The 25,292-nt window shown below is 43.6% G+C and overlaps 3 protein-coding genes across 6 annotated transcripts; 2 read left to right on the forward strand and 1 right to left on the reverse strand.

Moving 5' to 3' along the window:
* The first annotated feature begins 3,323 nt into the window (after positions 1 to 3,323).
* On the forward strand, positions 3,324 to 10,458 carry LOC118327193 (peroxisome proliferator-activated receptor gamma coactivator-related protein 1-like). Of its 4 annotated transcripts, none has more exons than XM_035660464.1 (11): positions 3,324 to 3,456; positions 4,693 to 4,797; positions 4,946 to 5,101; positions 5,436 to 7,170; positions 7,274 to 7,327; positions 7,419 to 8,334; positions 8,416 to 8,628; positions 8,746 to 8,842; positions 8,927 to 9,048; positions 9,168 to 9,319; positions 10,051 to 10,458. In XM_035660464.1, the coding sequence occupies exons 1-11, from the start codon at positions 3,361 to 3,363 to the stop codon at positions 10,149 to 10,151; spliced, it is 3,747 nt and encodes a 1,248-aa protein (XP_035516357.1). In that variant the 5' UTR covers positions 3,324 to 3,360; the 3' UTR covers positions 10,152 to 10,458. The 4 variants fall into 4 exon arrangements, with proteins under 4 accessions (XP_035516357.1, XP_035516358.1, XP_035516359.1 ...); XM_035660465.1 differs by having other exon boundaries at positions 8,779 to 8,842; XM_035660466.1 differs by having other exon boundaries at positions 8,782 to 8,842.
* A 1,798-nt stretch (positions 10,459 to 12,256) lies between these two features.
* ogal (O-GlcNAcase like) lies at positions 12,257 to 18,223 on the forward strand. The gene is made up of 17 exons (XM_035660266.1): positions 12,257 to 12,391; positions 12,619 to 12,670; positions 13,034 to 13,131; positions 13,685 to 13,815; positions 14,007 to 14,178; positions 14,375 to 14,473; positions 14,590 to 14,729; positions 14,809 to 14,953; positions 15,242 to 15,340; positions 15,458 to 15,702; positions 15,791 to 15,965; positions 16,311 to 16,396; positions 16,614 to 16,706; positions 16,785 to 16,873; positions 16,959 to 17,079; positions 17,171 to 17,300; positions 17,635 to 18,223. Exons 1-17 carry the CDS (start codon positions 12,319 to 12,321, stop codon positions 17,769 to 17,771), a joined length of 2,085 nt encoding a protein of 694 aa, XP_035516159.1. The 5' UTR covers positions 12,257 to 12,318; the 3' UTR covers positions 17,772 to 18,223.
* cant1b (calcium activated nucleotidase 1b) lies at positions 18,113 to 25,139 on the reverse strand. Its single transcript, XM_035660267.1, has 5 exons — positions 24,995 to 25,139; positions 20,383 to 20,979; positions 20,134 to 20,274; positions 19,770 to 19,973; positions 18,113 to 19,360 (listed from the first exon to the last, which is right to left on the reverse strand). The coding sequence occupies exons 2-5, from the start codon at positions 20,918 to 20,920 to the stop codon at positions 18,990 to 18,992; spliced, it is 1,254 nt and encodes a 417-aa protein (XP_035516160.1). The 5' UTR covers positions 20,921 to 20,979; positions 24,995 to 25,139; the 3' UTR covers positions 18,113 to 18,989.
* Positions 25,140 to 25,292: the final 153 nt, after the last annotated feature.

The raw sequence follows: 25,292 nt of genomic DNA on the forward strand, positions 1-25,292 counted from the left end.
GGGGGAGAAGGGAGAAGGAGAAGGGAGAAGGATAAAGCAAAGGAAGCAAAAAAAGGAAAGCAGATAGAGGTCACTGAGAAGATGTACTGTAGGTAAAGTGCACACACCGGGTGGTCCTGAGGATCATAAAAGACGAACAGGGAATATTGTTTGTGGTAGCTTGTTAAAGTGCGTCTGTGAGCACATTTCCCTCCCAACTAATCTAGTGCAGCCATTGACTCTGTGTACGTCCATGACATTCAGCAGAAAGGTCAACTCCTCGCTGGTATGCACGAGATAACAGGCCAGACACATCCATAGTCCTACACAGAAAAACAGTGATATAATACAAGATAACACCACACAAAGAAGAGGTGATAAACCCGAATCCATTATGCATCCATTTCATTCATGTATGAATATCTGATTTGTCTCCATTGAGGTTTGGTGGCTTGCATGGAGCGATCAGCTCAGTGGGAATTAACTCATTCACAACTTGAGAGAGGGCTCATAGAAAAGCAAGAAAGTGTGAGCGGAACTTAATGGGAGATGTATAATATCGCCATCTAGTGGATAAAATAAATCCCAACATATTTATCTACATTATTATCTGGATAGAATACTTTCACCTACCAACAGGAAGCAGTACAGCGGGGACACAGTGCACAAGCACTTTTAACTAAAACTATAACTCTCTCTTCTGTTGGGTTCTCCCAACGGGCCTTTACAGTAAGTACTGTGACAGCGATCCTTAAACGTGCTGCTCCCAAACCAATTCGTAAACAAAAATCCACTTACAAAAATGGAAACATTATTTGAGAGCATCCCACTTAAATGAGTTAAGATAGCTCAGAGTTTTTAAGCTTGACTCATGTTAGGTACTGTGAGTCAGGATCTCTCAATGGAGTTCTGCACTGGCTTTAAAACTGAGACCTGACCCCAAATTTTTGTTTTATTTAATTAATTATTGACTGTTGTCTCACAAGGCTAACTGGCTACATGCTGTTTATTTCCCTCTTCCACTCTGGGCATTGTGTGTCTACTTGCAACAACATATGACATGCAGGGACGCAGATGACAAATGGCTGAGTCATGAGAGCTTGAAATTTCTTAATAAATTACATGTGAAAATATCCAAACCCATTTTGGAAAATAAGCTGTTTTGCTGAGACTTAGAAGAGAGGATTCATACCACTCTCATGAATGTCTGATTAATATGAAGCTGGAGCCAGCAGCCAGGCTAACAGTTTCCAGAGGGACTAGAGGATTATTATTGGAGAAGAGTTGTGCAAACCTGATCTTCACTTAGCCTATTTTAAAGGTCCAGTGTGTAACATTTAGGAGGTTTAATGGTAGAAATGGAACATAATATTCATAGGTATATTTCCATTAGTGTATTAACACCTGGAAATAATAATCATTGTGTATTTGTTACCTTAGAATGAGCTGTTTCTATCTACAGGAGGAGGTCCTCTTCTATGGAGTTTGCCATGTTGAACTGCCACGTTTCTACGGTAGCCCAGAACGGACAAACCAAACACTAATTTCACACTATTTCACACAACCAGAGGTTTTAACTGCTACTAATCAGGTGTGAAGCAACAAACACGATGTCAGTTGGTGAAGCTGGACTGGTTGGACCGGATTCATCCTTAGAAAGACAAACACTCCCAAACTCCTGTACAAGTCATTTACTGTGTGGTGGAACAACTTCTGTAACGTGGAACAATTGGATACAGGGTAATGGGTACTACAGTAGACGAGAGGAAAACACTTGGCTGCTGTACTGAATATGTAAATGTAATCAGCCATCCAGAGACCATCATATGATTTGTCAATGGAGCATGAGGTTTTGTGCTGTTGTGGGTCTTCATTAGCTAGAGGGAGAAATGCAAAGCCCAGGTGAAAATGCTGGTTTAGACAGCTGTGTTCATTATCCACACATTTAGAATAATCATTCACCATATACCAGGTAGCACAGGTGGAGCTGCACTGGAGTAAGTGGAAACAAAAAAATAACTTATGAAACAACACTGGTTCTGATTCATGTGACTGCAAAGTACGAGCCACGCAGGGCCTCGGCAGTACAGTATAAGTCATGTGAACACAAGCGATAAATGCTGCATTCTAATGTATTCAATCATTATGATCTAGTGTACAGTACAAAGGCTTTCTGCAGCCTGAACACATTTTAATAAATGCAAAGACTTAAATCTGGGCCTCGGCAGGTGCCATTTCAAGTTAAACAGAGTAGCAACATTGTTGTTAGGCTCTAACAGCGAACCACGTCAAGGTGGAGGGTGTGTACACACATTAATCAGGAAAGTCAACACATCAATATTGCAATGTCTGAACATGCAGATAATCTCTGTTTGTTCTGGTGATGAGGCAGACCATGGGAAGCACATACACCCTTTGCTTTGCTATACAACATCACTTCAAGGATTGCTCATATTCATGCCACTATGGTACTGATGTTGAATGCACCAATATAATTTCATGATATTCCCAGCAGTTATAACATGGGAGATAATGGAGCGCTCGGGTGCATTTAATATCCTTACAGAGTTTTCTTTCCAGTTACGCAATAACTCCCAGTTACACTATTAGCGCTCTCTCTATTAAAGCCTCCTGCCATAAAGGGGAAACGGAGCCAAACAAATCATTAATTTCATACTGTGTGAGGCAGTCTGAACAGTGTCTGACAGGTTTTTCTAAACTGCCTCTGCTTTATTCATTGGTACAGTTGACTGTAAAGAGTGGCATAGGAAGGGTTAAGTACCGGTATATAAAACCTAAAGTGATCTTGTATTTAGGTTTGTGCTGCCACCTTTTGTTCACCTGCGGTTTGTTCATTGTGAGTAGAACTTTTTTCATTTGGACGCAAGATGTCGCTTTTGAGCAATAAATAAATAAAATTAAAATCCCCCGCATCAACAGTTCTCCTGACAATAACTCTGATTTGTGACTTACCCGATAATTTACACATCATCATCATCATCATCATGATAAGAAAGCAGCTCAAAAGCATTATTACATGTATTACATGTGGAGATATAAAAAAATTATTTTATTCATTTTTTTTTTTCACTATTAACTTTTGTCAACCAAATGTATCAAACAATCAGAGCAAAAACAGCGTTTACTCATCAACTTCAGATTCTCTGCAGCAAAATAAAACCTGTAGCTACTTCCAGGAGAAAACTCATTGATAATCAACGAGGAACAGAAGCGACACATATAGCTGACCTGGGATCTGATTTCTACTCCTCTCCTCACTCTCGCTAACGGAACGGGCGGAGTCAATCTGATCCCAGGTCGGTGTTCTCCCCGCGCTCCCACGCGGTGACCACGTGTCTGTGTCCGGCCTGCCAGCGGACCATGTGGAGCAGCAAGATGGCGGCGCGGTGGAGGGGGACCGACGGGAATTTAAATGCCGGTAACAGCGACTTTCTGAGCAGCAACACTCCCAATGAGGTACCGGTCTGTTCATGTTAGCTAGTTGGACATTAAAATAGCGGCCCACGAGCGGGTTTCGATGTTTTAATAACGGGGATTCGCCGGCGCACGAGGCCACATGCGGGCATGGCGACACGTGGCTGAAATAAGAGAGTAACGTTAGTAAATTACTACAGAGACAGAGAGCGGGCTCAGCTGCTCTCTGGCTGCTACTGGACCGAGCAGCTACGGGAACCGCTTAATGACACGTCAGTGAATGTGGTTTAATTTTAATGTTTCACACAATCTGCTCCGGTAGGGGTTCACGTGCGGACGCGGACAGAGAGACCGCTTCATTTCCTCTAAAGTACAACATGTTCAGATACGGCTGCACCCTGGCCACCGGCCGTGCTCACGTCCCTGAAGCCTTTCTCTGGTTTTTCTGCTGTTACAGTGGGACAGACTGTCAGGGCTCTGCGTTTAGCTCTGCAGAGGTGGTGTGCGAGTTGTGACCCGCCTCTGGGGCCTCCTGTCCCCTCAACCTTCCTCCTACACACTGCACACTCGTCCTAAAGACACGTAGATACTTGAAGCATCGTCCATGCTAATGAATGAAGCCACAGAGAGGGTTTCACTGTACATTGGTTATTGTTCACCGTGAGAAACGGAGCCCATCATTCAGATGTCTGTTCAGATGATGTCTGAAAGGATTGCTGGGTTAAGCAATTAGTTGAGTGACAGGAAGTCAATCTGCTCAGTTCATTGTTTTAAGTCCCTCTCAAGTAATAAAGGCAGGAATGTGGTTTTGGTGGTAGTCGATGATGAGCGACTGATAAAACATGACTTTGAATATATGAACTTGGTCTTTGACTATTCACAGACAGTGATTGATCAATTTATAAAGAACGTTGATTCATAAGTTGCAGCAGCGTATTTTTTGTTTGATTATTTTAAATAGTTGACTATCTTTCTAATTTAAAGACGAATGTGTCCCTATCAGTGCATTTATTAATTTCATTGCTTAATAAACATGGATTAGGCTTCAGCTCTGCCTCACTGTTTTTTTCGCAGCCGTATTTGAAGCATTGTGAGTATTGGCAGCTCTTCCTGTTTATGCTGAGAACGTTCAATTCCAGCTTGTTGCGTCCTGTGCCTCAGCTTCTGGTCACACCCCGAGGATAGGAGTGTATTGTGACATTACAGGAGATAGAACCAGATCAATGTGCGTGCAAATCCACAACACATGTGTTTAATATAACGTTTGTGTCTCTGCAGTTGATCCTGAATCGTTGTGATGGGGAAGTTGTGGAGATGGACGCGCAGTCGTGCGTGGATCACTCAATACGGGCCATTTTTGAAGACTCCGCTGTCGTTTCAGAGGTCAGAGTTAAAGCACATCATCTCATTTAAACCATTCTGAGGAGCATCTCTGGGGGTAGCCCAGGACTGTTACCTTTGTACATGTCGGTAGGGAGTGAATTTGGCGTATAAATCATCAATAAATGTGGATTCTGGTACCCTTTTACAGGATAAGAGTGGAGCGGAGGAAGAGAGTGAGACCCTGCTGTCGGCCCTGACTGAGATGCTGGACAGTGTGGAGGACGTCAACGGGACTCTGTCTCCCTTTGACACCCTGCCAGACACCAAGCTCCTCACCCACCCAGAGCGCAGGGACAACTCAGTGGTAGGTGCACACTCGGGAAGAAGGAGCACAAGCCTGAAACAACTTCTTGGGAAATATTAATTAAATAATAATAATGTAGTTCCACAAATCCAGTCTGCTGCATTGCAGTTGTATTTCATGGTCACACTCAATAACTATAAGCAGACATTAAACTTAACTTACTACCTCATGATGATCACATGAATTTGCCTGATAGAAGGCTGCTTTATTAGGTCTCATGATAGCTTAGATAAAGATGAATAGTACGTATAAAATAGTCTTATGTAATTATAATATCCTTTTCTGTTAATGAAAGAATAGACTCTAAAGATCTAAATGTTTTTTTCTCCCTAAGGAACTGTCACTTGCTGAGAGACTTAGACCGAGATCCAAATCCTCGAATGTGACGTTCACAATAAACATTGATGGAGAAAAGGAAGATAAGAGCAAAACAGAGAGAAAGAGCCCTCCACAGCTGTACAAACAACAAATTCGGACATTGTTTCACTCCAGAAATAAGAAAGCAGAGGCTGAAGTCGAGGTCTTCACCACCACGTCTCTCGTCAACCTGGTGAATCTCATGCACCCTTATTGTCTGAAGCTGCACGTGGAGGAGGAGGGGGATAAACTGAGGAGAAATCACACATTATTCTCTCAGGAGGAGGTGTGGAAGTATGAGAGACCCACCGAAGACAGCGATGAAGAGATAAATGTTGTGTCTGACGACGAGGTAACTGTGAAAGAGACAAAGGAGGAAGAAGAACGTAAAAATGGCAAACTCTTGAAGAGTGTGTTGCTGAATGGAAACTCACCCAGAGCTCCACCATCCAGAGAGAAGAAAAGGGTGAGCTTTGGCCCTGTTCAAGTGTCTTCATTTGATCAGTCAATGGAAAAGGGATTGAAAGAGCAAAATCTAACAAGTGGACACACGAGTGAAACGGTTCCAACGAACAGCACAAAAGCACTTGAAAATCCAACTAGCTCAGCACTTGAACCTCAAACATCGTCCTCAGAAATGAACAAGGCTGAGGTTCTGCCACCCAAAGGTGAGACAAAGGCCAAGTCACTCAGCCTTCAACAGTACAGACAGTTGCGCCAAAAGAGACAACCCCTGGTGGAGAAACAGGGGAACTACACCACCAAGTGGCCCTCTGTTTCTGTGCCCCCGAAGGAGCTGACCCCCATCCTCTGTTTACAGGGACAAACACAAAACGGCTTTGGACCAAAGACGGCACACCATTATTCAGATGGTAGGAGAAGTGGCGCTGATCAGCTCCCCACCCCTGCTCCGCCTAGGCCTCACCCCTCAGAGGTCAAACCATCTGCTCTTCTACGTCGCAGCGGGTTAAAACGCCCCAGGACTGAATCCAAAATCATCTCCCCTGCCAGTCCGCTGCCAGACGTCACAGCTAACCTAAATGTTATTGTGCCAGAAAGCAAAAACAGTCCAGCAAAGAAACCCACAGTGCTCAGCAGTGATCCCCCAAATCCTGTCCTCCTTCCCCTCCCAGTTATCCAAACCACATCACCATCCACTGACCACTCCTCCCCACCAGAGTCGAAAGTGGAGTTCCTCAACAGAGACCTCAACCTCAACAGCATTAAGCACTTTCAAGAAATCCAAAATGAATCCTCAGTCATACCTCTTCAACTACAGCCATCCTCCTTAGGGCCACAGCCTGAGGTGTTAAAACCTCGGGACTGCACCATCCTATTTCAGGAAATTCAAAACAAGTTTACTAAGATAGCTTCAGGCGTCTCCTCAAGATCTCCAGCACTGTGCCCAACCACAACACAAATCCAAACTTCTTCAGAGTGCAAGATACTACAGTCTCAGAAATGCAGTCTGATCCCGACAGAGGGAATCAAGCTGGAACCAAAGACTCCTCTGTTGCAAAGTGCAGAGACAGTGAGGCAAACAAAGTGTTCTTCCTTCTCATCCCACATCAGTCAGCTGCCTACTCCTGTGGCTGCTTGCATACCAGTAAAGGAGACATTGCCAGAGGTTCTTCCCAGTAAATCCCTGCCTGAGGAACCATCTCCTCCTCTTCAGTTTGGCTGCAGAGTGCAGAGTGCAAATGCTGACTCAGGTAAACTGTTGAAACATGTTAAATATTATCCATGATGGCACTAAAGCTACATTTTCATCTTCCAAATCTAATCTTTCCGGTTCTGTTTGTTCTTCTACTTCAGGAATTGAAGCGCCAGATCTGACCAGCCTGCTGGAACAGTTTGAGGAAACACAAGGTGTGTGATCACATTACTAATAACACTATTGTTCGACGCTTGTGTCTGGTCTTGTGTAACCTCTTTTTTTTTTTAATTCTTCCTCATCCAGCCAAAGAGAGAGTGGAGCCCAAACTTATAAATGCAACTTCACCTTCAAACCTACAAACAGAAGGAGGCCTGAACAGAACTGAGCCTGTAGGAACAGAGCGAGCCTCCACATTACCACTGACGCCCCCTGTGGAAACACTTAAGCCTTTAAGCACTTCAGAATCGCCTGGGACTCTGAAAACCCTCAGGAATATACTGCCTCTTCAGACGTCAGAGGATGTGGACATACCAGAGCCCCTCGGCACTGAAATCATCCTTAGCACACAACAAGATCTGCCAGCAAGACGCAAAAATCCTCCATCCAAGGCCATTCAGATAATTGACCCCCGTCCTTTACCGTCCAAGAAGACGCACAGTAACCTTTCAGAGTTCCCTGCTGCTCACACCTCTCCTCACCTGTATTCATCTATATCCTCCGATCACGACTACTGCAAACCTGTAGACCGTTCACTTACAAGTGCTACTCAGTGGAGCAGAACCTCTAAACTCAAGGATATCACTAAAACCACTGATAAATTGCAGGTTAGCACCCACAACTCAAGTACTGCTGCTGAATGCCAAAAACAGACCTCCATCAGTGACGTTGACCCCAACATCAGGGCTGTGGATGACTCTGCAAAGTCTGTGACGCAGCCTCCCTCTGAGGAACCCGGGACCAGATCAGAGTCAGCAGACAAAGTTCTGTCGCTTTCGGACAGCGCTGCCACAAAGCAAGACTGTGTTCGTGCCGCTGAAGACAAGAGGGCCCCGTGCACCCTCCCTACACCTCCACCCAGCCCTCCTGTCAGGGGGAGGAACAAAAGGAGGTATCGGAGAGGATCTCCTCGTTCTGATTCCAGCTCCAGCTCCTGTTCCTCGTCGTCGTCCTTCTCCTCCTCATCCTCCAGCTCTGCATCTCGATCTCCAAAAAGACAAAAGTAATCATCTTCTATAACTCGTCCAGTTTTAGTCTTCGATTGTCCTTTCTGTGCATAACTTTCAATTTGTCCGTCTTGCAGGCGCCATCACAAGCGCTCAGAGAGCAGTTCATGTTCATCGTCCTGCTCTCGCTCCATTTCCCGCTCTCCACCTCGGCGGCGCTACAGGTGGTCTTACTCTAGATCAAGATGCAGCAGGTCGAGATCCAGATCTTGGTCCCGTTCAAGGTCCCCATCCAGATCCCGAACACCATCCCCACGGATTTGCCGTACGCAGTGGGGAGATGTTTGCAGGTCAGTTAATGTTGGAGTTTGTCAGCAAATAAAATATAGGTGTACGTTTGTTTAGTTTTTTTAAATGTCTGTTTTTCCTTGTATCTCTCTCTGGCTTCACTGTGTGTGTAATCTCAGTCTTCCTCTCATCCCAACTCTTCATCCCTACAGCAGCAGAGAGTCTAGGAGGCTCAGGAGAGAGCACGAGATCAGGATTCAGAAACTTAAAGCCATAGTGAGTAAAGCATTACTGACATGTCAGCTGTGTAATGAGTGTTTGAGTAATGAGTGGTGAGTAATTCTAAAATCCCTCATACAGGACGAGCGCAGGGTGGTGTATGTCGGACGCATCTGCAGGTCTATGACACACAGCGAACTGAGGGAACGCTTTTCTCAGTTCGGAGAAGTAGAATGTGTGTCTCTTCACTTTAGAGAAAGAGGGTACGTATGCACACTGAAAATGATTAAAATAAGGCGTTAAAATGTTTTTGTCATTAGTGTTTTTGTACCATTAATCTGTATTTATCAGTATTAAAATCCTGCGCCTTTGGTTTCCATAGTGACCACTACGGCTTTGTCACATTCTACAACATGGATGATGCTTTTGCGGCCATTGATAATGGCAGCAAACTACGGAGACCTAACGAGCTGCCGTTTGACCTCTGCTTTGGTGGAAGAAGACAGTTCTGTAATTCAGACTATGCTGACCTAGGTGAGCCTCAAAACCACAAAGTCAAGTAGGTCGCTATAGTGACGGCTGGAGTTTAAGTTAAACAATTTATAGTTTTTCTCTTGACATACACTGTCACAGCCCTGTCACTGTTAGTTTTGCAAGCTGCACCATAAAAACCTAAATGAAGTATTCCTGGTAGAATCGTTAGCCAGGTTTGCATTTAAATGCATATTTTAAAAAGGTTTTGAGAAAAATGGCAGAAGAAAATGTGAATCAGTGCTCCTTTACATCTACTGTTGTTAAGTCAATATTAGAAGTTTAGCACACCACGTTAAACAGTTGGTGGTGCAGTTGGGTGCCATTAAACCATTGCAGGGGGTTTTATGTGCAGATAAAAAGGGGGTATGAAAAAACGTGCCACGGTAAACTGTTATTAAACAAAACAAAAAGCGCCTTTCATAGCGTCATCAGGAGCAGGTTGTTGACTTGTTCTAAATCATCATCAGCCTATGTGATGCATCTGGGTAATCGGCTTACCAGCAGCTGTTTCCTGACACTTCGACCTGTCCCTGATGTTAAATTTCAAGTCAAACTGAAAGCTTAAAACAATACCCTTTTCCTTATCTGGACATTGTGTGCTTCTCAAAGTGTTTACTGCAGTGAGACTGTATGATAGGTATCATTCAGTGCTGTATCAATGATTTATGCCCCTGTTCCTTTTATTGTGGAAGTCACTGAACACAACTATAAATGTCCCCCCTTTTCCTCAGACGCAAACAGAGATGCAGAGCCGTCTCCTGCCAAGAGCAGGTTTGAGGACCTCGACTTTGATTCGCTGCTGAAACAGGCCCAGAGCGGATTAAAGAGGTAGCGGAGCTGTGTGGAAGGACGAGTACACCAAGCTGGATGTGGCAGAGATAAAAAGAACCTCAGGGCCTTGTGCTCACACTTATGTAGCAAACGTTTGTATGTTAGTCGTTTTTGCATGTTTTGAATATGCATGCAGTTTATGATGTGTACAGTTAACATGTCAAATATGTAGCACTGTTAATTTGATAACATGTTATTAGTGGAGCCCACTAAACATTTTTGTTGCATTCCATAACACTGATAATGTTTTATATATTTGTATATAAAAAAAAATAAAGGCTCTTTATTGTGTCTCCTGATGATGTGTCGACCTGAGTTTATGTGGTTTATTAAATCCATACGAGTGACACAGCATACACGGTACCTTGCAGCGCTTTCATTATTAATGTTATTAGTTACAAGTAAAACTGTCCACTGGCTCTGAACAATTCTGACATACTAGCCAGTAAATCAGTCATTTCTCTCTTTGTTTTTGTAAATCTTCACAATGACCCAGAATCATGTTTCAGCTCTTTCTCAGTTTCTTCTACAGGCTCCTGTAGTTGACTCAGAATCCAGACATTTTTTGCTGTGCATGCCTCTGATCTTACAAGTGATTTTCATTTGCTGTCTTCAGATCCTCAGGGCCTTATTCCCATCCTTCACAGAGTCAGCAACTTCATTAATGCTTACCACGTTATGCTCATTTGGAAGCTTGGAGAAGCTTGTCCTATTAAATATCAAAGCAGTGACATAAAATGTGGCTTTAACTTGGACATATCCAACATATTTTTCTGCCTCATGACTTTGTAAGGTTGTTCTCTGCCCTTCTATAGACCATTCTCATGGCAGACATAATGAATTGTCAAACAGGTGTAATAACATTAATTCTAAATGTATTCCAATTAATTGTTCCACTACCAAAGCCCTATTGTATCCCCACTGGCTCATTGTCATGGCTCTCTAGCACACCTAAATGAAACAGAGCCATCATTAATATTAATATACAAATTAATATTCCAAGCATATTATCTTTGTATGTCTTACAACATGTCTGTAAGGGAACTTTTGGCTGAACATTTCCAGGTTTTTATGGAGAACTTGTTCATTTTGAAGCTCTATTTTAAAGAGCTAGGCACCAGCAGACAGTTCATCACTTGGTGGTGATTATCAGGCCTCAATAAGCTAAAGGAATTAGTAGCCCATTCAACTGGCTACTTTTGCATTAGTCACTGCCTAAATGCCATAAATATCAGTCACAAATACTTTGAAATAATGTGACATATGTGCCACACTCATATGTTTATGCAAGCACACCCTCAACCTGTCTTCAGATCTTGTATGAATACTACAGTGTCTGTTATAAGTACAAGTCCTGCATTCAAACTCTTTCTTAAGTAAGAGTGCAAAGGTATTAGGGACAAAACTCACCAAAAGTAAAAGCACCATTATGCAAAATATATTATAATTATTGATGTAATGCGTGCACCACTTTAATGTTACAGCTGGTTAAGATGGGGCTAATTCTTATTTATTTATATACTGATGAGTAGCTTACTTGTAATAATATATAATAATTAATTTATTAACTTATATTTTGCAATTTTTTAAGTAAGTAAGTAGTGGTAAAAAGTACAATATTTGCCTACAAAATGTACCTCAAACTATATAAATAAAAAGAGTTTCTGTTATTAGGTCTGCTCTGTTTTCAGGTGTACTGTCCCTTTAAGCCACTGTAGGTGACACTGGCCCTTTAAGACGTTCACCCGGTAGTCGGACGCGTACAATCAACGTGCGTCTGAATCTGAGGTGAACTTCAGTCATCACAAAACAAGAGCTGCTTTTCCAATTCGCTCCGAGTATTTACAACTTTAGACTTCAGACCATGTTAGCATCATGTTGCGCAGGGCTTAAAAACTGACTGGTCTGCGCAGGCGTGAGAGGACGGGGCAATAAAAGTCAGTCAAATTAAAGGCTGGCATACAAAACCATGAGTGACAGTAGCGCTGTGTCAGTGCTTGTGTCTGAGTATCAGTAAACTGAACACAGAGAGAGAGAGACAGAGAGAGGACAGTGAGAGACAAGAGAGAGACAAGAGAGAGACAACAAAGAAGCGACACAAGGCAGAGAGACAGAGAGAGAGACAGAGACAGAGAGACAGAGAGATACAGAGAGCACTACATTTAACCATGTCGGAACCGGCCAGTGCCAGGGGCCAAACCCAGACTGGGACGAGGCGCTTCATCAGTGGAGTAGTGGAGGGTGAGTATACTGGTCCCAGTGGTCCCAGTGTTCACACAGCTCAGCTCAATCAATAAGTGAATACCCACATTAGGATGCAAGCTGCCTGGATTTACATAAGGTGTATTTTGTAGCAATGCAGGCGGTGTATTTTGTAGCAATGCAGGCAGGGTATTGATCATGTATTGATCACTTCTGGTGAGGTGGTGATTTCATTTGGTGCATAACTTGACCTTCGCTTGATGCAGGTTTTTATGGGCGGCCGTGGACTATGGAGCAGAGAACAGAGCTGTTTAAAAGGTGTGTGGCCTCTAAGAGAGTTTACAACTCCCACTATGAAGAAGAGCAGGAAGTTACCTGTAAATGGAGTTTCAATACATTTTTTAAAGAGGTCAGATAAAACCAGAGCCCATCCTAAAGGTGGCATTTGCTTCATAGTGGGTGTTGTCCCATAGTGGTGTTTATTATCTGTTGTCCTGGGAATAAGGTCAACAACACTGGACAAACAATATTTAGCAAACATGAATGTATCTGTTGTCTATGTAATATTTTCTGTGATCATTGTCACTTTTTTAAGACCCTTTAAGAATACAGATTGATCTACTGTACTCATAATGTACCAGCTGACATAATACGTGATTGGCCATTGCTGGTGTTCCACAGAGAACAGAAGTGGGGTTTGAACACATATCTGTACGCCCCCAAGGATGACTACAAACACAGGATGTACTGGAGGGACCTGTACTCTCCTCAGGAGGCAGGTGAGTTCCACTCCTCGTTCATCAAATAAAATCATTAATCTCTTGAAACTGGACTTTGGCCCCAGACTGAATAATGAGTTGTTTTTAAACCATGCCATACATCAGGATCCTCATTCAGAACTGTGCAAAGTTGTGTTCACACACTGAACCAAGAGGGAGAAGAAATCGGAGGAATGTGAAATGACAGATACAAAATGAAAGAAGATGATTACTACAGTATAAAAATGACCAAAGTCCCATTCAGAGTCATCATTATCTCCTTAGAGACAATGTTTAATTGCTCTGTTTGGAGCCTCTCCTTCGTTAGTTGGATGCATCTTATCAGTAATGTTACATACTGAAGGGCAGTGATGATTCTGTCTGATGTATCCAAGTACAGGTCAAAACAGGCAGATCAGTGGACTTACTAATATATTTTTAGATTTGCATAAATTAAAGGCCTAATGATCATTTACCTCTAATTCAACAGCATTTATTGAGGATATTTCTCTAACTGGGACAACAGTGTCTTTTTCAATAAGATTTCTTTTCTCATCTTGTATTCTTTTCCCAGAACAACTCATCGCCCTGATATCCGCAGCTAAACAGCATGACGTCGAGTTCATCTATGCCATCTCTCCCGGCCTGGACGTTACTTTTTCCAACCCCAAAGAGGTCGCTGCCCTGAAGAGGAAGCTGGATCAGGTAGGACTTTGTATGCAGAGGTGAAGGGTGGAGCACGAGAGATAATTTAATCTCAGCTGTATGGAGCTTTATGGCTCTCTGGGGGTTTGTTGTGGACACCACGTTACTTTATATCAAACATGCAGCAGGAAAATAGAAGCATTTGATAGGCAGGCATCTCCAAACTTCAAGCTGTCCTCTCCCTCCCTCAGGTGAAGGATTTTGGCTGCAGGTCCTTCTCTTTACTGTTTGATGACATCGAGACTGAGATGTGTCCAGCTGATAAACAGGCCTTCAGCTCCTTTGCCCACGCTCAGGTGGCCATCACTAATGCAGTGTACCAGCACCTGGGTGAACCTGAGACCTTCCTCTTCTGTCCTACAGGTCGGGCAGTGGGGTCTCTCAAAACTGTCTGACTGAAATGGAACTAGCATAATGCCGTTGTTTCTGCGAACTGGTTATTATTTAGTACCACTGAACACAGCCTGTGCGATACCTCTAATTTACATAATCAGCTCAGTTTGTCTTCTTTCTTCAAGGTTTTCCATCATTCACACTTGCTCTGTCCCTGTTAATCCAGATTATTGTGCTGCGTTCTGCACTCCCAATGTGTCCCAGTCCGCTTACCTGCACACTGTGGGAGAGAAGCTGCTGCCTGGGGTAGACATACTGTGGACTGGTAAGGCTGCAATGTGCGGGAATCTCACTGAACCTGTGCTAATGTGTTTAACTCCACAGAGATAATCCAAAGATACAGTTTTATAACACAGTTTCTCTCTAATTTGTGTTATTTAGGTCCCAAAGTGGTATCCCACAAAATCTCTGTGGAGTCTATAGAAGAGGTGTCCTCTGTCCTGAAGAGGCCACCGGTCATCTGGGACAATATCCACGCAAATGACTATGACCCCCAAAGGCTCTTCCTCGGACCCTTTAAGGTAAAAAGATCATTCTAGATGTTTATAGATGTCTGTATATGCTTCCGGTGAAATAATGAACATTGTCTGTTCCCTTTAGGATCGTCCCACTGAGCTGATTCCCAAACTGAGAGGAGTGCTCACCAACCCCAACTGTGAGTTCTACCCAAACTTTGTGGCCATCCACACGTTGGCTACATGGTGCAAAGCAACCACTGATGAAGGACAGAGGGATGTGGAAATGGGTGAGCGTCTAGTTTTTCTTTAAAAAACACAACTGTGCACACAACGCGGCTTTGGCATGTACGCAGAATATCGTATTTGACTCTACTTTTCCAATACAGCAATTTATCTACTATTTGTAATGATTGTGAGGAAGAAGCAGGTATAGCACATTAATATTCAGGGCAGTATTCCAACTCAAGAGAGCATTTTTATGGTTACCAGTTTACATCAAATGGAGCCTGAAATGTGATATCTTTGGAAATGTCGACTTGGTGCAGTGTCTCACTGTCTCTGACCTCCATCACCAGGCGACGAGGAGCAGGATCCGTGCTACAGCCCGCAGAAGGCCCTGACCCTGGCCCTCACTGACTGGCTGCAGGAGTTTCTGAGCACCGATCAGCCTGGAGGTAGAGAGTCATGAAATAACACTTTTATATTAAAGAGAAGTTTCATGATAATCAAAAGACAGACATGGCGTGGTGTCATCACCCTGCTCATCCGCCCTGGCCCTTGTCGTCCTCCAGCTCGTCTCAAGAAAGAGTCATCAGATGAGGAGCCCATGCAGACCGACATGGGAGAGAGCTCCTATGTTCCTGGACCTGGGGAGAACCCGCTGTACACAGCGGAGCCTCTGACCCTGGATGACCTGAAGCTGCTGTCAGACCTTTTCTACCTGCCGTACGAACACGGGCCGACAGCCAGGACTATGCTGCAGGAGCTGGACTGGCTGAAGAACAACAGTCGGGCCGCTGCTGCAGAGACAGACAAGGTATTGCTGTGTGTTTATACAGTATGTGTTCAAAAAGCGGATTATCTTGTGACTAATGTGACTCTAATGCTTAAACATTGTTTTTCAGACAGCAGAGTGGTGCTCAAGAGCGCAGCAGTTTGATGGCATGTGCGAGGCGGTGGTGCAAATGTTCAATCGTCTGTCAAACGCCCCTAACCGCAGAATCCTCTACGACCTCTACAACTACATCTGTGACATCAAGAGTGGGGTCGGTCTGGCTCGAGCCTACGTGAAAACACTGGGTGAGAACAACAGAGTCTTCTAATGATGATGAGACTACACAGGCTGGTGTGTAAAGGATGTGTTTGGGAATTATATGAGTTTTTCTCTTAAACTAGCTACATAGATGACTTTTAATGAGTGATTAAGGCTGAAGACACAAAGGACTTCATGTCATCCTGTCCAACTTGATCCAGAAAGACACCGATCTCACCACGCGTGTTTTAGAACACAAAATTTGTTTCTAGTTCGACTACATGTCATGATGCAGAAGAATACACCAACATAACCGTGTTGTGTTTCTTGACTTTATAAAAATCTCTAAAAGTTAACCTACAGATGTTATGTTGTGTGTGTGCTTTCTACAGGAGGGCGGGGTCAGCCCTCAGCCCAGATAATGAACGATGATCCTGAACCCTGGGGCTTCAGAGGAGGCCTCTCTGGAGAGTTCCAGGTAACTTAAGTGCCTAAAGAAAGGGACATATTCAAACCGTATATTCTTTCTAATGGGTCATTTTGAATCTGCCATTTTCCCCACTAAGTGTACAGTGATAGGTTTTGTTTATTGGACAAGGAATCTAGTAAATATCTTCTTTTCAGTGTTATTTCATCAATAATTGTTCTGTGTGTTTCTACATGAACATGAATACACTGTATTTCTGTACTTGCAGAGGATGCTGCCTTGCCATGGAAACAGAGACCTGTTCAGACATCCTCCTATGACGGAGGTTTACTGCATGCGGCCCTACTGCCCCGAAGACAAGGTAAGGATGGCAGATCCTCACACAGTGTGTTACATTTAAGTTCCCATTGAGTAGTGATGTTACAAATCTTTGTCCTAGACGGAGGTGCAAATGATTTTCAGGGAGATGCAGGGTGAAGGAGGGGGCAAAGGCCTCTTGCTGACACAGCCTCCACTCATCTGTGATAGGTAAGTAAGAGTCACATTTCTCTATTTCTTCATTCTATTTCTGCTCTCACACCTCAATTGTAAAATGTCCTCTGCCCCACTGCAGCCTGTCAGAAGGAGAAATCCCCCCCTCTCCCCAGTGTGCTCTCGTCCTGGAGGATGAGATTGGGGTGTGTGGTTACGCACTGGCACTGACCGACGCCAGACCAGCCGCAGCCAAGATTCAGGTGAAATGCAATGTGTAATCGTCTGCACAATACAATATAAAGATGAAATGCAATATTACTATAATTATTTTATTCTATCTTACTCCTTTAGAGGGCAGTAAGTGATTCAGTGTTCAAGGACTTCCCCTCCCTGGTTACTGTACAAGTGCTGCCCCGGGTCACCGATCCGTCTCCAGCAAAGCGTATGATTGGTCGGCTGTTGTCCTCCATCAGGAGCAGTGGTAGGTCGAGACCTTGCACAATGCCTGTGATCATTCTTGGATGGAACTGGCCTGCGACTAATTCGCAAACTGAGGTTGAACAGGCTGCATGTTGTTCACAAGGAGGAGTTGTTCAGTCAGTCACACAGCACCGTGACCTGTCGTCTTTAACAGTATTCAGCAGGAAATATCACTATAACTTGCAGATGGCTCATGTATAGTTGTGGACATGCAGCTGTGCAATGAGAATACATCACTGCATCACTGATGCAGTTTGATCAGTTTCATTTTAAATTTAGAGAACAAACATTAAATCTCAAACACCATCTTGATTTCCTTGTCCGTAACTTTCCAGGTTCCAGAGGAGTGTTCTGTGAGTTGAGGCAGAGCGACCGGAGAATGCTCGACTTTTACACCAAACTGGGCTCCTTCAAACCCATAAAAATGGCCGGTCTACCTAAAGACATCGTCGCCATGGGAACAAGCCTGTGAACAAGATCAATTACAGGGATTTTCCTCAGGTTTGAAATGTTTTGAGATACTGATACTGTGATACAGATGTCGTGTGATTAATTGCTAACTTTGCAGCTTGTTAAACTGAACTCCATTGTAATTTTTAATCAATATCATTATTTGTGTAATTTAGTAACCATCACCATTTGTCCTCCTACATGACATTAGTCAAGGAAAGGCTTAATGTAACAAAGTACTAATATAATGATCAAGTGTAACAGAATACTACTGATTTTGTAGACATGAAGATTGGAAAATATGTGTACAACATATGCATTACACACAGACACATTAAAAGAAATACATATAACACATTCAAACAAGAGTAGATATTTTAATTATTTGTGTTTTGAGAGGATACAAAAGGAATATATGAATGGTTAATCTTTAAATAAAATAGCTGGTGTTTCACTGGTTCTCTGGCTTGAGAAGGAAATGTTTTTAAAGTTTATTAACACATGTGAGGCAACATTTGAGGTGTATCAGAAGTTGATATGCATGAAGTGACTGGACTCATTACATCATTATAAATCTTCAGTGTGTCTAAACAGGTAAGATGAAACACAAAGCAATGAGTAAGTTTAATATTTCAAGTAATTTAAGCACATTCATTTCTATGTTTTATTTTATTGTATCCTGTTTCACCTTGTTCCCCTGAGTGTCTGACCAGCAGAGTTTGGCTGCAGGAGAGGAGATCCACATTACCTGGTGTTTGATAGACTGATGGCTACAAATTTGAAAAGTGTTTTACCCAGACTAATCTGAAATATCAGTAGTTTCTGACCAAACCATGATTTTTAACTCAGCAGCACCAATATGAAGTAGTTAAGACTTAAAAAATACATTTAAGAAACTTATCAGGTGGTGACTGACTAGTGACAATTTCTGTGTGACTGGTGTGTGTAGGAGTCACAGACTGGCAGCTCAAACCAATCACACACAAACAGAGAATAGATATTGTTGGTGACACTCCCCTAGTGGTGGTGTGGCATTCTCCTTCCCTTTTTACCATCTCTACCGCCTTTAAATTATCATACTAAATAATTAGGAAATATATAACTTCGAGTCAAATGACATTATTGCACAGTAGAAGTGAGAGGGGAATGTAGGACTCAAAACGACAGTGTTGCATGTATGAAGACCACTTCTTAATAAACTAAACTATATTCGACCCCTGCAGATTCAGCCCTGTCCTCATCATATAAACTCCAGCCCTTCATACTTCACATCCCCTATCTTTGTCTCGGGCATCAGCACCCGACCGTCTAGCGTAAATGCAATCATGTAGGTGGCGATCCTGCCCGCATCCTCCTCCGATTTCAGGGCCAAAATGATCTGATCGTCTGTGTCCGGAACAAATTTAAAGGAGGAGAAGCCGTGAGTTGGGTTGAGCGGTCCGACGTGCCGTACTGTTACGTAGCTGAAATCTGCGGGGCAGGACAGGAGGAGGTTTGTGGCACGCCGCTCGTCCGCAGTCTCTTCGTAGTGCTCGTGACTGGCACGGCGAGGGAGGAAGAACCAGCGCTGGAGACGCTCGCTCCATGCTGCTGATTCATGGATAAGGTAGCCTGTAGAACAAGGAGAGTTGTAACAAAATGAATACAAATATGGAGACTGTATTAATGTGAGTTTCCCCTGCTGTAAAAGATCAGTTTGGGTGACTTACTAAAATCTTAGCCAAAATCAAGAGGACAGACACTCTGAGTTCATAAAATGTTGCACCCACAGCAAAAGCTTCACAAGAGCCAGCTTGTTGTGCCCTGGGTTTTGCCTCTCAGGCTATATGCAAACCTGCTCTACCCTCCTTTTGGTGGGCAGCCTTAGAGGAAGAGCTGCACACATTCCTAAGAACTGAAAAAATCTGTCTTCGCTTCTGGGTTTTATTTGTTTATTTTTGGATTAAAGAGCCTGACATCTCAAACAGTAACTACGACAGGATACAATTCAAATGAAGAAACACAAAAAATTGGTCATAACCTGGTGGTTGGATCCCTGTGGCGCTCCGCAGGGCGTTGTAGTATGGCACCCAGTTCTCATGCTCCACGTCACCGTGGTAGCCAACAACTTTAACCCACTCTGGGTTGTTGTTGACGACTTCCCCGGAGGTGGTGGTCCACTCCTTCCCCAGACCACCAACATACAGGTGCTCATCCTTCACAGTCAGCCACTCCGCCTTGAATCCTTCACACAAAACAAGGACTGATTTGTGAGAAGGCACGTGAACTCCTTAAAACGGCCGCCAGCCTTTCCAAAGTTGCTGAGTCGCTGTTGTTTTTGTGCCGCCAATTCTGTTTCTGAGGACTTGCGTGTGTTGAAAGTAAAACATTTATTGGAGACTGACCTTTGGAGACCGAGCCGTCACCGTCAGGCAGTATAACCCACGGGACAGCCTGGTTGCCCTCGATCCGGTACACCACACCTGTCCGGTCATCCACGCTGTACAGGTGACCATTGAACACCACCAGCTCTGACAGCTCCATACCTGCAGCACAGTTAGTCAAACGTTGAGGTAACCCACATACTGATGGATAAATTCAAAGAAGAACAGATCAGTGTGTGTGTGTGTGTGTGTGTGCGCGTATCCCTCTACCTCGTCCTTTCTCAGCCAGATGACTCTCCAGAGTGACCGTCTCAGCTTCCCACTCCACCTCCAGCCTGTCAGCGCTATATGAAACCATCAGGTGACCTCTCTTCATGTAGCTGAACCACGTCTGATCCTTGGAGCTGCGTGACGCTGTGTCCAGGTCTGCGATCACACCGATACGGTAGCGCATGCCGTGCTTCGTCTTCTCTGGCGGGCTTAAAGGGTACGTGTCATTGTAAGGTTTCTCCCTCTTCTGGTGGCGGGAGAGGCTCCGTGCAGTCTGTCTGTTCGCGTCACTGAAGATGTCATCCTCACCCTCACTGTGCACTCGCAAACTGTGACCCCTGTTGCGATGGTAACCTCTGGTGGCCGTGTCTCTGTTCCCTACTGTCCGGTGCAAGTACAGCAGAAGCACTAAAGCCAGCAGGGTCGCCACGGTGATCGCCCGCCATTTAGGGTGGAAGCGCGAGTCGGAGGCGGTAGCTTGTGTCATGGACGCCAAGGCCAGAGGGAGGCCTCGGACGGCAACGCCAAAGGAGGTCATGGGAGTATCGTCTTCATCGTCACGGTCAGGCTTGGACTGGGGTTGATGGTCACTGTAGCCTGGGATTGGGCACAGACAGGCACAGCAGAACAGAGGCATGATTGAGGATGTGGTGTAACAAAACGGACAAAAAGAGGAATTGCTGTAATTGTTTTCAGCTGACAAGAATCAAGTCATTATTTGTAATTGCTTTGTATTGTTAACTTCATCAAAAATCTTCAGAGAGTTTGAATAAAAACATTGGAAACAATAGCTGGGGAGGATGAAAGAATGAACACAGGGGAGGAACAACACAACAGGCTGTTCCTATTGTTCTTTGTTTACAACAGAGCTTTGTTGTGCTGTTCAGGGAAAACCTCCATTATGCATACTGAGTAGGTAGCTGGCACGTCCTACTTCCTCAGGACGACAAGCCTGTAATTAACCTCGCTCTGCTCTGATGTCAAATTATTTTGTCCTCCTGAGCCCCGAAGAGTTCTTGTTTGCAGACTGAAACTTCATATCACTAGTGCCGTGTGGGGGAAACTCCAACTCTAGTTTCTTTTAGTGATTTTCATGTTTTCACTTGATTCAGAGTTTCCCTTTCTGTGTGTGTTTGAGTGGCCTGAAATTTTATTTTATTTTTTTTAACTGTCCCAAATTCTACTTTTGACAGTTCCAGACATAATCACTGTGTCCCAGATGGAGGTTCTTTTTTTCCATTCTGCATAATAAATATAGTTAATATAGTCCACCATGGATGTTCTGCTAGTTGTTCCCTGCACTTATGTGAATAAAACTATTAACTAAACTAACTTTTATTTTTAAGTTTAACAGGAGGGAGAAGATCAAACCAACTATTGAAATATTTAAAGCTCAAACTAATTATTTACATATAAACTAAAGAAGCGCCCAAATCCAGAGAGTGAGAGAGAAGCTCAAACATAGACCTGCCAACTGCTGACTGATGTATTTGAATATATTTCTCTGCTTTTCCCTGATGGTCTGAATACGTCACTAGATTAGTTGCATTTTAGAAATAAAGTCGCTTTGAAGGGCTGAAAAATTTATAAATCTAGTGGGAAAGTTTCAAAGTGGACAACCCCGGTGTCGGTGGCACCTCGCTGTATTTCCTTACAATTAAAGTGAGATATATTCCATAACCATAATCATTTCATTTGTAATGACACATTTCTCTACTGTCCCAGAATCTTTGTGCCCCAAGTGCTATTTTGATTGTCCCCAGCACAACACGTCGTCCTTAATTTAGCAGCCACCTCACCTGAAATATAGACCACCCCCACTAATATAATGAATTCAGTTCTATAGAAGTTACATAACACATTAATCTTTTTGTTTTAGGGAAAGTGCAGTGGCACAATTTCACACAGCAAAATGTTTGTTTAATGAGTGTGACTGTTGTTTAGGCCGTTGTCTAGTAACTTCATTGATCAGGTGATCAGGTGACGTCAGGATCTGGGTGACTTCACACCTCTGCTAAAGCCCTCTGGGAAACCCCGATCCTCTGCTGATACATCGACGTGCTTAAAGATCAGTGGGTGAAAATGTTAAAGTTAAGATGAGATGTGCTTTCTACATTTTCTGGGAGGATTACTTGGAAATAATTTGCGAATGCAAAATTTGTCTAAAGAACATGTCAGCGAGAACCAGAATTAATTCAGTGTAAAACCACAGTTATGGTCATTCTCTACTTCCAGTTGAGTAACAACCTCACACTGTAGGTTTCACAGGCAGGTGCAGGACTGTTATTATGACATGCCAACTGACACCCAGCCCACTGCAATACAGGAGCTGTGCTTGTTTTGTGACAACAAGTGCCGAGGTGACCATCGACCTTTCTGTTGTCAAGGGTAACCGACAGGTACAGTAAATAAGCTTTAGTCGTAGGTTGAGCTCCCTCATATAAAGTGGTTTATTCACTGTATAGTAATGACATTATTATCTCTGGCAGTGGTATTACCTCCCTCTAATAACAGTAAAACTAAAACCAACAACATTTAAGAGCACTGCATCTTTTTCTTGCACACGCAGTCCTAAAGGTCCTTCAGTCCTGCAGTTTGGAATGAAATTTCCTGCAAAAGTAAACCCCTTTCCAAGCAATTACAAATGGTTTGAGATTGAAGTGTGTGATCGTAGCACGATACTGCATGAAGTTAGCGCGATAACAACGGCAGCTTCACAATGAATGCGATGTGGAGCTGCGGACGGGCCACTTACACATCTGTGGTGTAGCTGAAGAAATAGAGGTGGGACTGAAGTACAGAGCACTTGTGTAATAAACAGACAAATCACCATTTAGCAACCCAACATAAATGTCACAACAACGTCAACATAATGTTTGTCTCTGCAATTTCAACCTAAGGAAACAATGCTCCGTCTGATTCAAACCACATAATCTTACATCACATACAGCTGCAAAGCATTACTTTTGCCGTCTGCCTCTTCAGCTGCTCACACTCCTTGACTAACATGCTCTTTAACACACACACACACACTTAATTGGCTAACTCTTGGCCAACATATAATGCCCTTATTGTCACCACTGCATACATGGCTCCTATTTCCCATCCTTCTACAGCACAGACCCAAACACAGCCACGCTGCAGAAAGAAGGTCATTATTCACCCTTTCTTCGCCTCTTCTCCCCTGAACACGCTGCAACCATCATGTTGTTCTCCTTCGCACGCATCTCATAATAAACTCCACGTCCCTTCAGCCCTCTGTCCCACATGAATAACTGATCCCTATCTCACCAAGTCTCCTCCTTTTCTCTCCATTACACCATCTCAAGTTTCTACCTCTTGCAGCAGAGCAAAGAAAGAGAGCCAGGATTCATTAAAACCAATAAAAATGAGGTAAATCAGGAAGAACCGGTTGGGAATGTAAACCAAACCTGTAAGAAAGTGTAGCACTTCTCCGTTTTAATGAAAGTGGGATGAAGAAAGAATAAGGCCCAGCCAGTAATTACTGATTAGTGTTGGTGGTGAGCACATTGAATATTGAACAAAGAGCTCTGAAAGCAGTTTTAATGGTGGGCTGAAGGCTTTATTTAGTGTGATTGGATGTCAGTGCACAATATAAGCCCAAATCCCCTGGATGGGTTTAATCTTCTTCGTTTTACTCTCCATTAAGTTCCATGCTCGCTGTGTCCTTTAAAGTCACAACAGGGGCAGCACCAGCTTCCAGATCTTACATTAATTTGTATTATCCATTAATCAAGTTTGTCAAACAGAACTTCCCAACATTTGCAGCTTTCACCTTCATACCTGTGAATGCTACTTTTTGTCTAGACAGATCAGTGTTATTTAGCACGTGTATACAGCTTCAACAGAGATGTCTCTCTCTCTATTTATGACATTTACATGTATTGTTTTCTAAACAGATGTCAGTCTGAGCTAAACCCATCTGCTCATGAAAGAGCACCACTCTAGTGTAAATGTTTCAGTATGTGTGAATCCTAACAAAGCCCATCAGAGTCCACAGAAACACCTGGTTTACCACCAACAGTAAAAGAAGATGCAACAGATGCACACAGACTGATGGATTAAAGAGCCTTTCCCTACTGTACTTGACTTAAAATAACACAAACTGGCATGAGTTAATGAGTGCATAGAGCTACAGAAACGTGTTAGATAGCTGCTGTACTTTAACACTACAGCTCTCACACACACACACACACACACACACACAGAGACAGAGCTGCCTGTGTCCACAGAGAGCCACGAAGGCAGAGAGACATTAAGAGTCAGTGAAGAACCGGCTGCAAAAAAGTGAACAAAACGTTAAACCGCAAATATATTTAGTCACTTTAGAGTTAAAGGCCTTATGGTCGAGGCACTGGAGAGTAAGAGTGCTGTCTGTCAGTCTGTCTGTCTGTCAGCTCATACACTGGAGCTGGAAACACCGGTTAGCCATCATGCTAACATCAGCTAGCAACTTGAGCTTGCTAGCTTCAGCCTCCGCCAGGCTAACGTTGGTAACGTTACTATCCACAGGGTTAAAACACTGGACTTCACCCTGACTTCAGTCTTCATCGGGTCCCCATTTCGTAGCCTGTAAAGTCGTGTGGCTTACCAGGTGCTGAGGGTCTTCAAGTCCGCCTGGTTGGCCATATTTGCCGGACTGTTTGGTTGGAAGTTTGTCGTCGATGAGTGTTAGCTCCTCCTGCCTGCAGCCTGAGCCAGCTGCACTGATGTGTCCACACACTGTCACAACTCAGCCACTGATACACTGCACAGCTCTTATATATTATAGAGGGTACAAACTGACATTTAAACTTTAAAATGAGAGGAATGTTTGGGGATGTTTCATTTATGAGGACAGAACTTTTACTACTGTCTCTTGGGCTTTGACCACCCCCATTAATTATCTC

This window comes from Morone saxatilis, unplaced genomic scaffold (assembly GCF_004916995.1).
Source record: "Morone saxatilis isolate NCDOM2014 unplaced genomic scaffold, NCSU_SB_2.0 Contig17, whole genome shotgun sequence".
NCBI lineage: Eukaryota > Metazoa > Chordata > Actinopteri > Moronidae > Morone > Morone saxatilis.

What these genes read in the sequence shown, in the direction of transcription:
- LOC118327193 (XM_035660464.1), top strand. Translation starts at nt 3,361, where the DNA reads ATGTGGAGCAGCAAGATGGCGGCGCGGTGGAGGGGGACCGACGGGAAT. An exon ending in ACTCCGCTGTCGTTTCAGAG is followed by an intron (nt 4,798 to 4,945) that starts GTCAGAGTTAAA and finishes ACCCTTTTACAG; the next exon opens with GATAAGAGTGGAGCGGAGGA. An exon ending in CAGTGGGGAGATGTTTGCAG is followed by an intron (nt 8,629 to 8,745) that starts GTCAGTTAATGT and finishes GTGTAATCTCAG; the next exon opens with TCTTCCTCTCATCCCAACTC.
- ogal (XM_035660266.1), top strand. Translation starts at nt 12,319, where the DNA reads ATGTCGGAACCGGCCAGTGCCAGGGGCCAAACCCAGACTGGGACGAGG. An exon ending in TGAAGAGGAAGCTGGATCAG is followed by an intron (nt 13,816 to 14,006) that starts GTAGGACTTTGT and finishes TCCCTCCCTCAG; the next exon opens with GTGAAGGATTTTGGCTGCAG. An exon ending in AGCCTACGTGAAAACACTGG is followed by an intron (nt 15,966 to 16,310) that starts GTGAGAACAACA and finishes TGCTTTCTACAG; the next exon opens with GAGGGCGGGGTCAGCCCTCA.
- cant1b (XM_035660267.1), bottom strand. Translation starts at nt 20,920, where the DNA reads ATGACCTCCTTTGGCGTTGCCGTCCGAGGCCTCCCTCTGGCCTTGGCG. An exon ending in TCTGGCTGAGAAAGGACGAG is followed by an intron (nt 20,275 to 20,382) that starts GTAGAGGGATAC and finishes ACTGTGCTGCAG; the next exon opens with GTATGGAGCTGTCAGAGCTG. An exon ending in TGACGGCTCGGTCTCCAAAG is followed by an intron (nt 19,974 to 20,133) that starts GTCAGTCTCCAA and finishes TTTTGTGTGAAG; the next exon opens with GATTCAAGGCGGAGTGGCTG.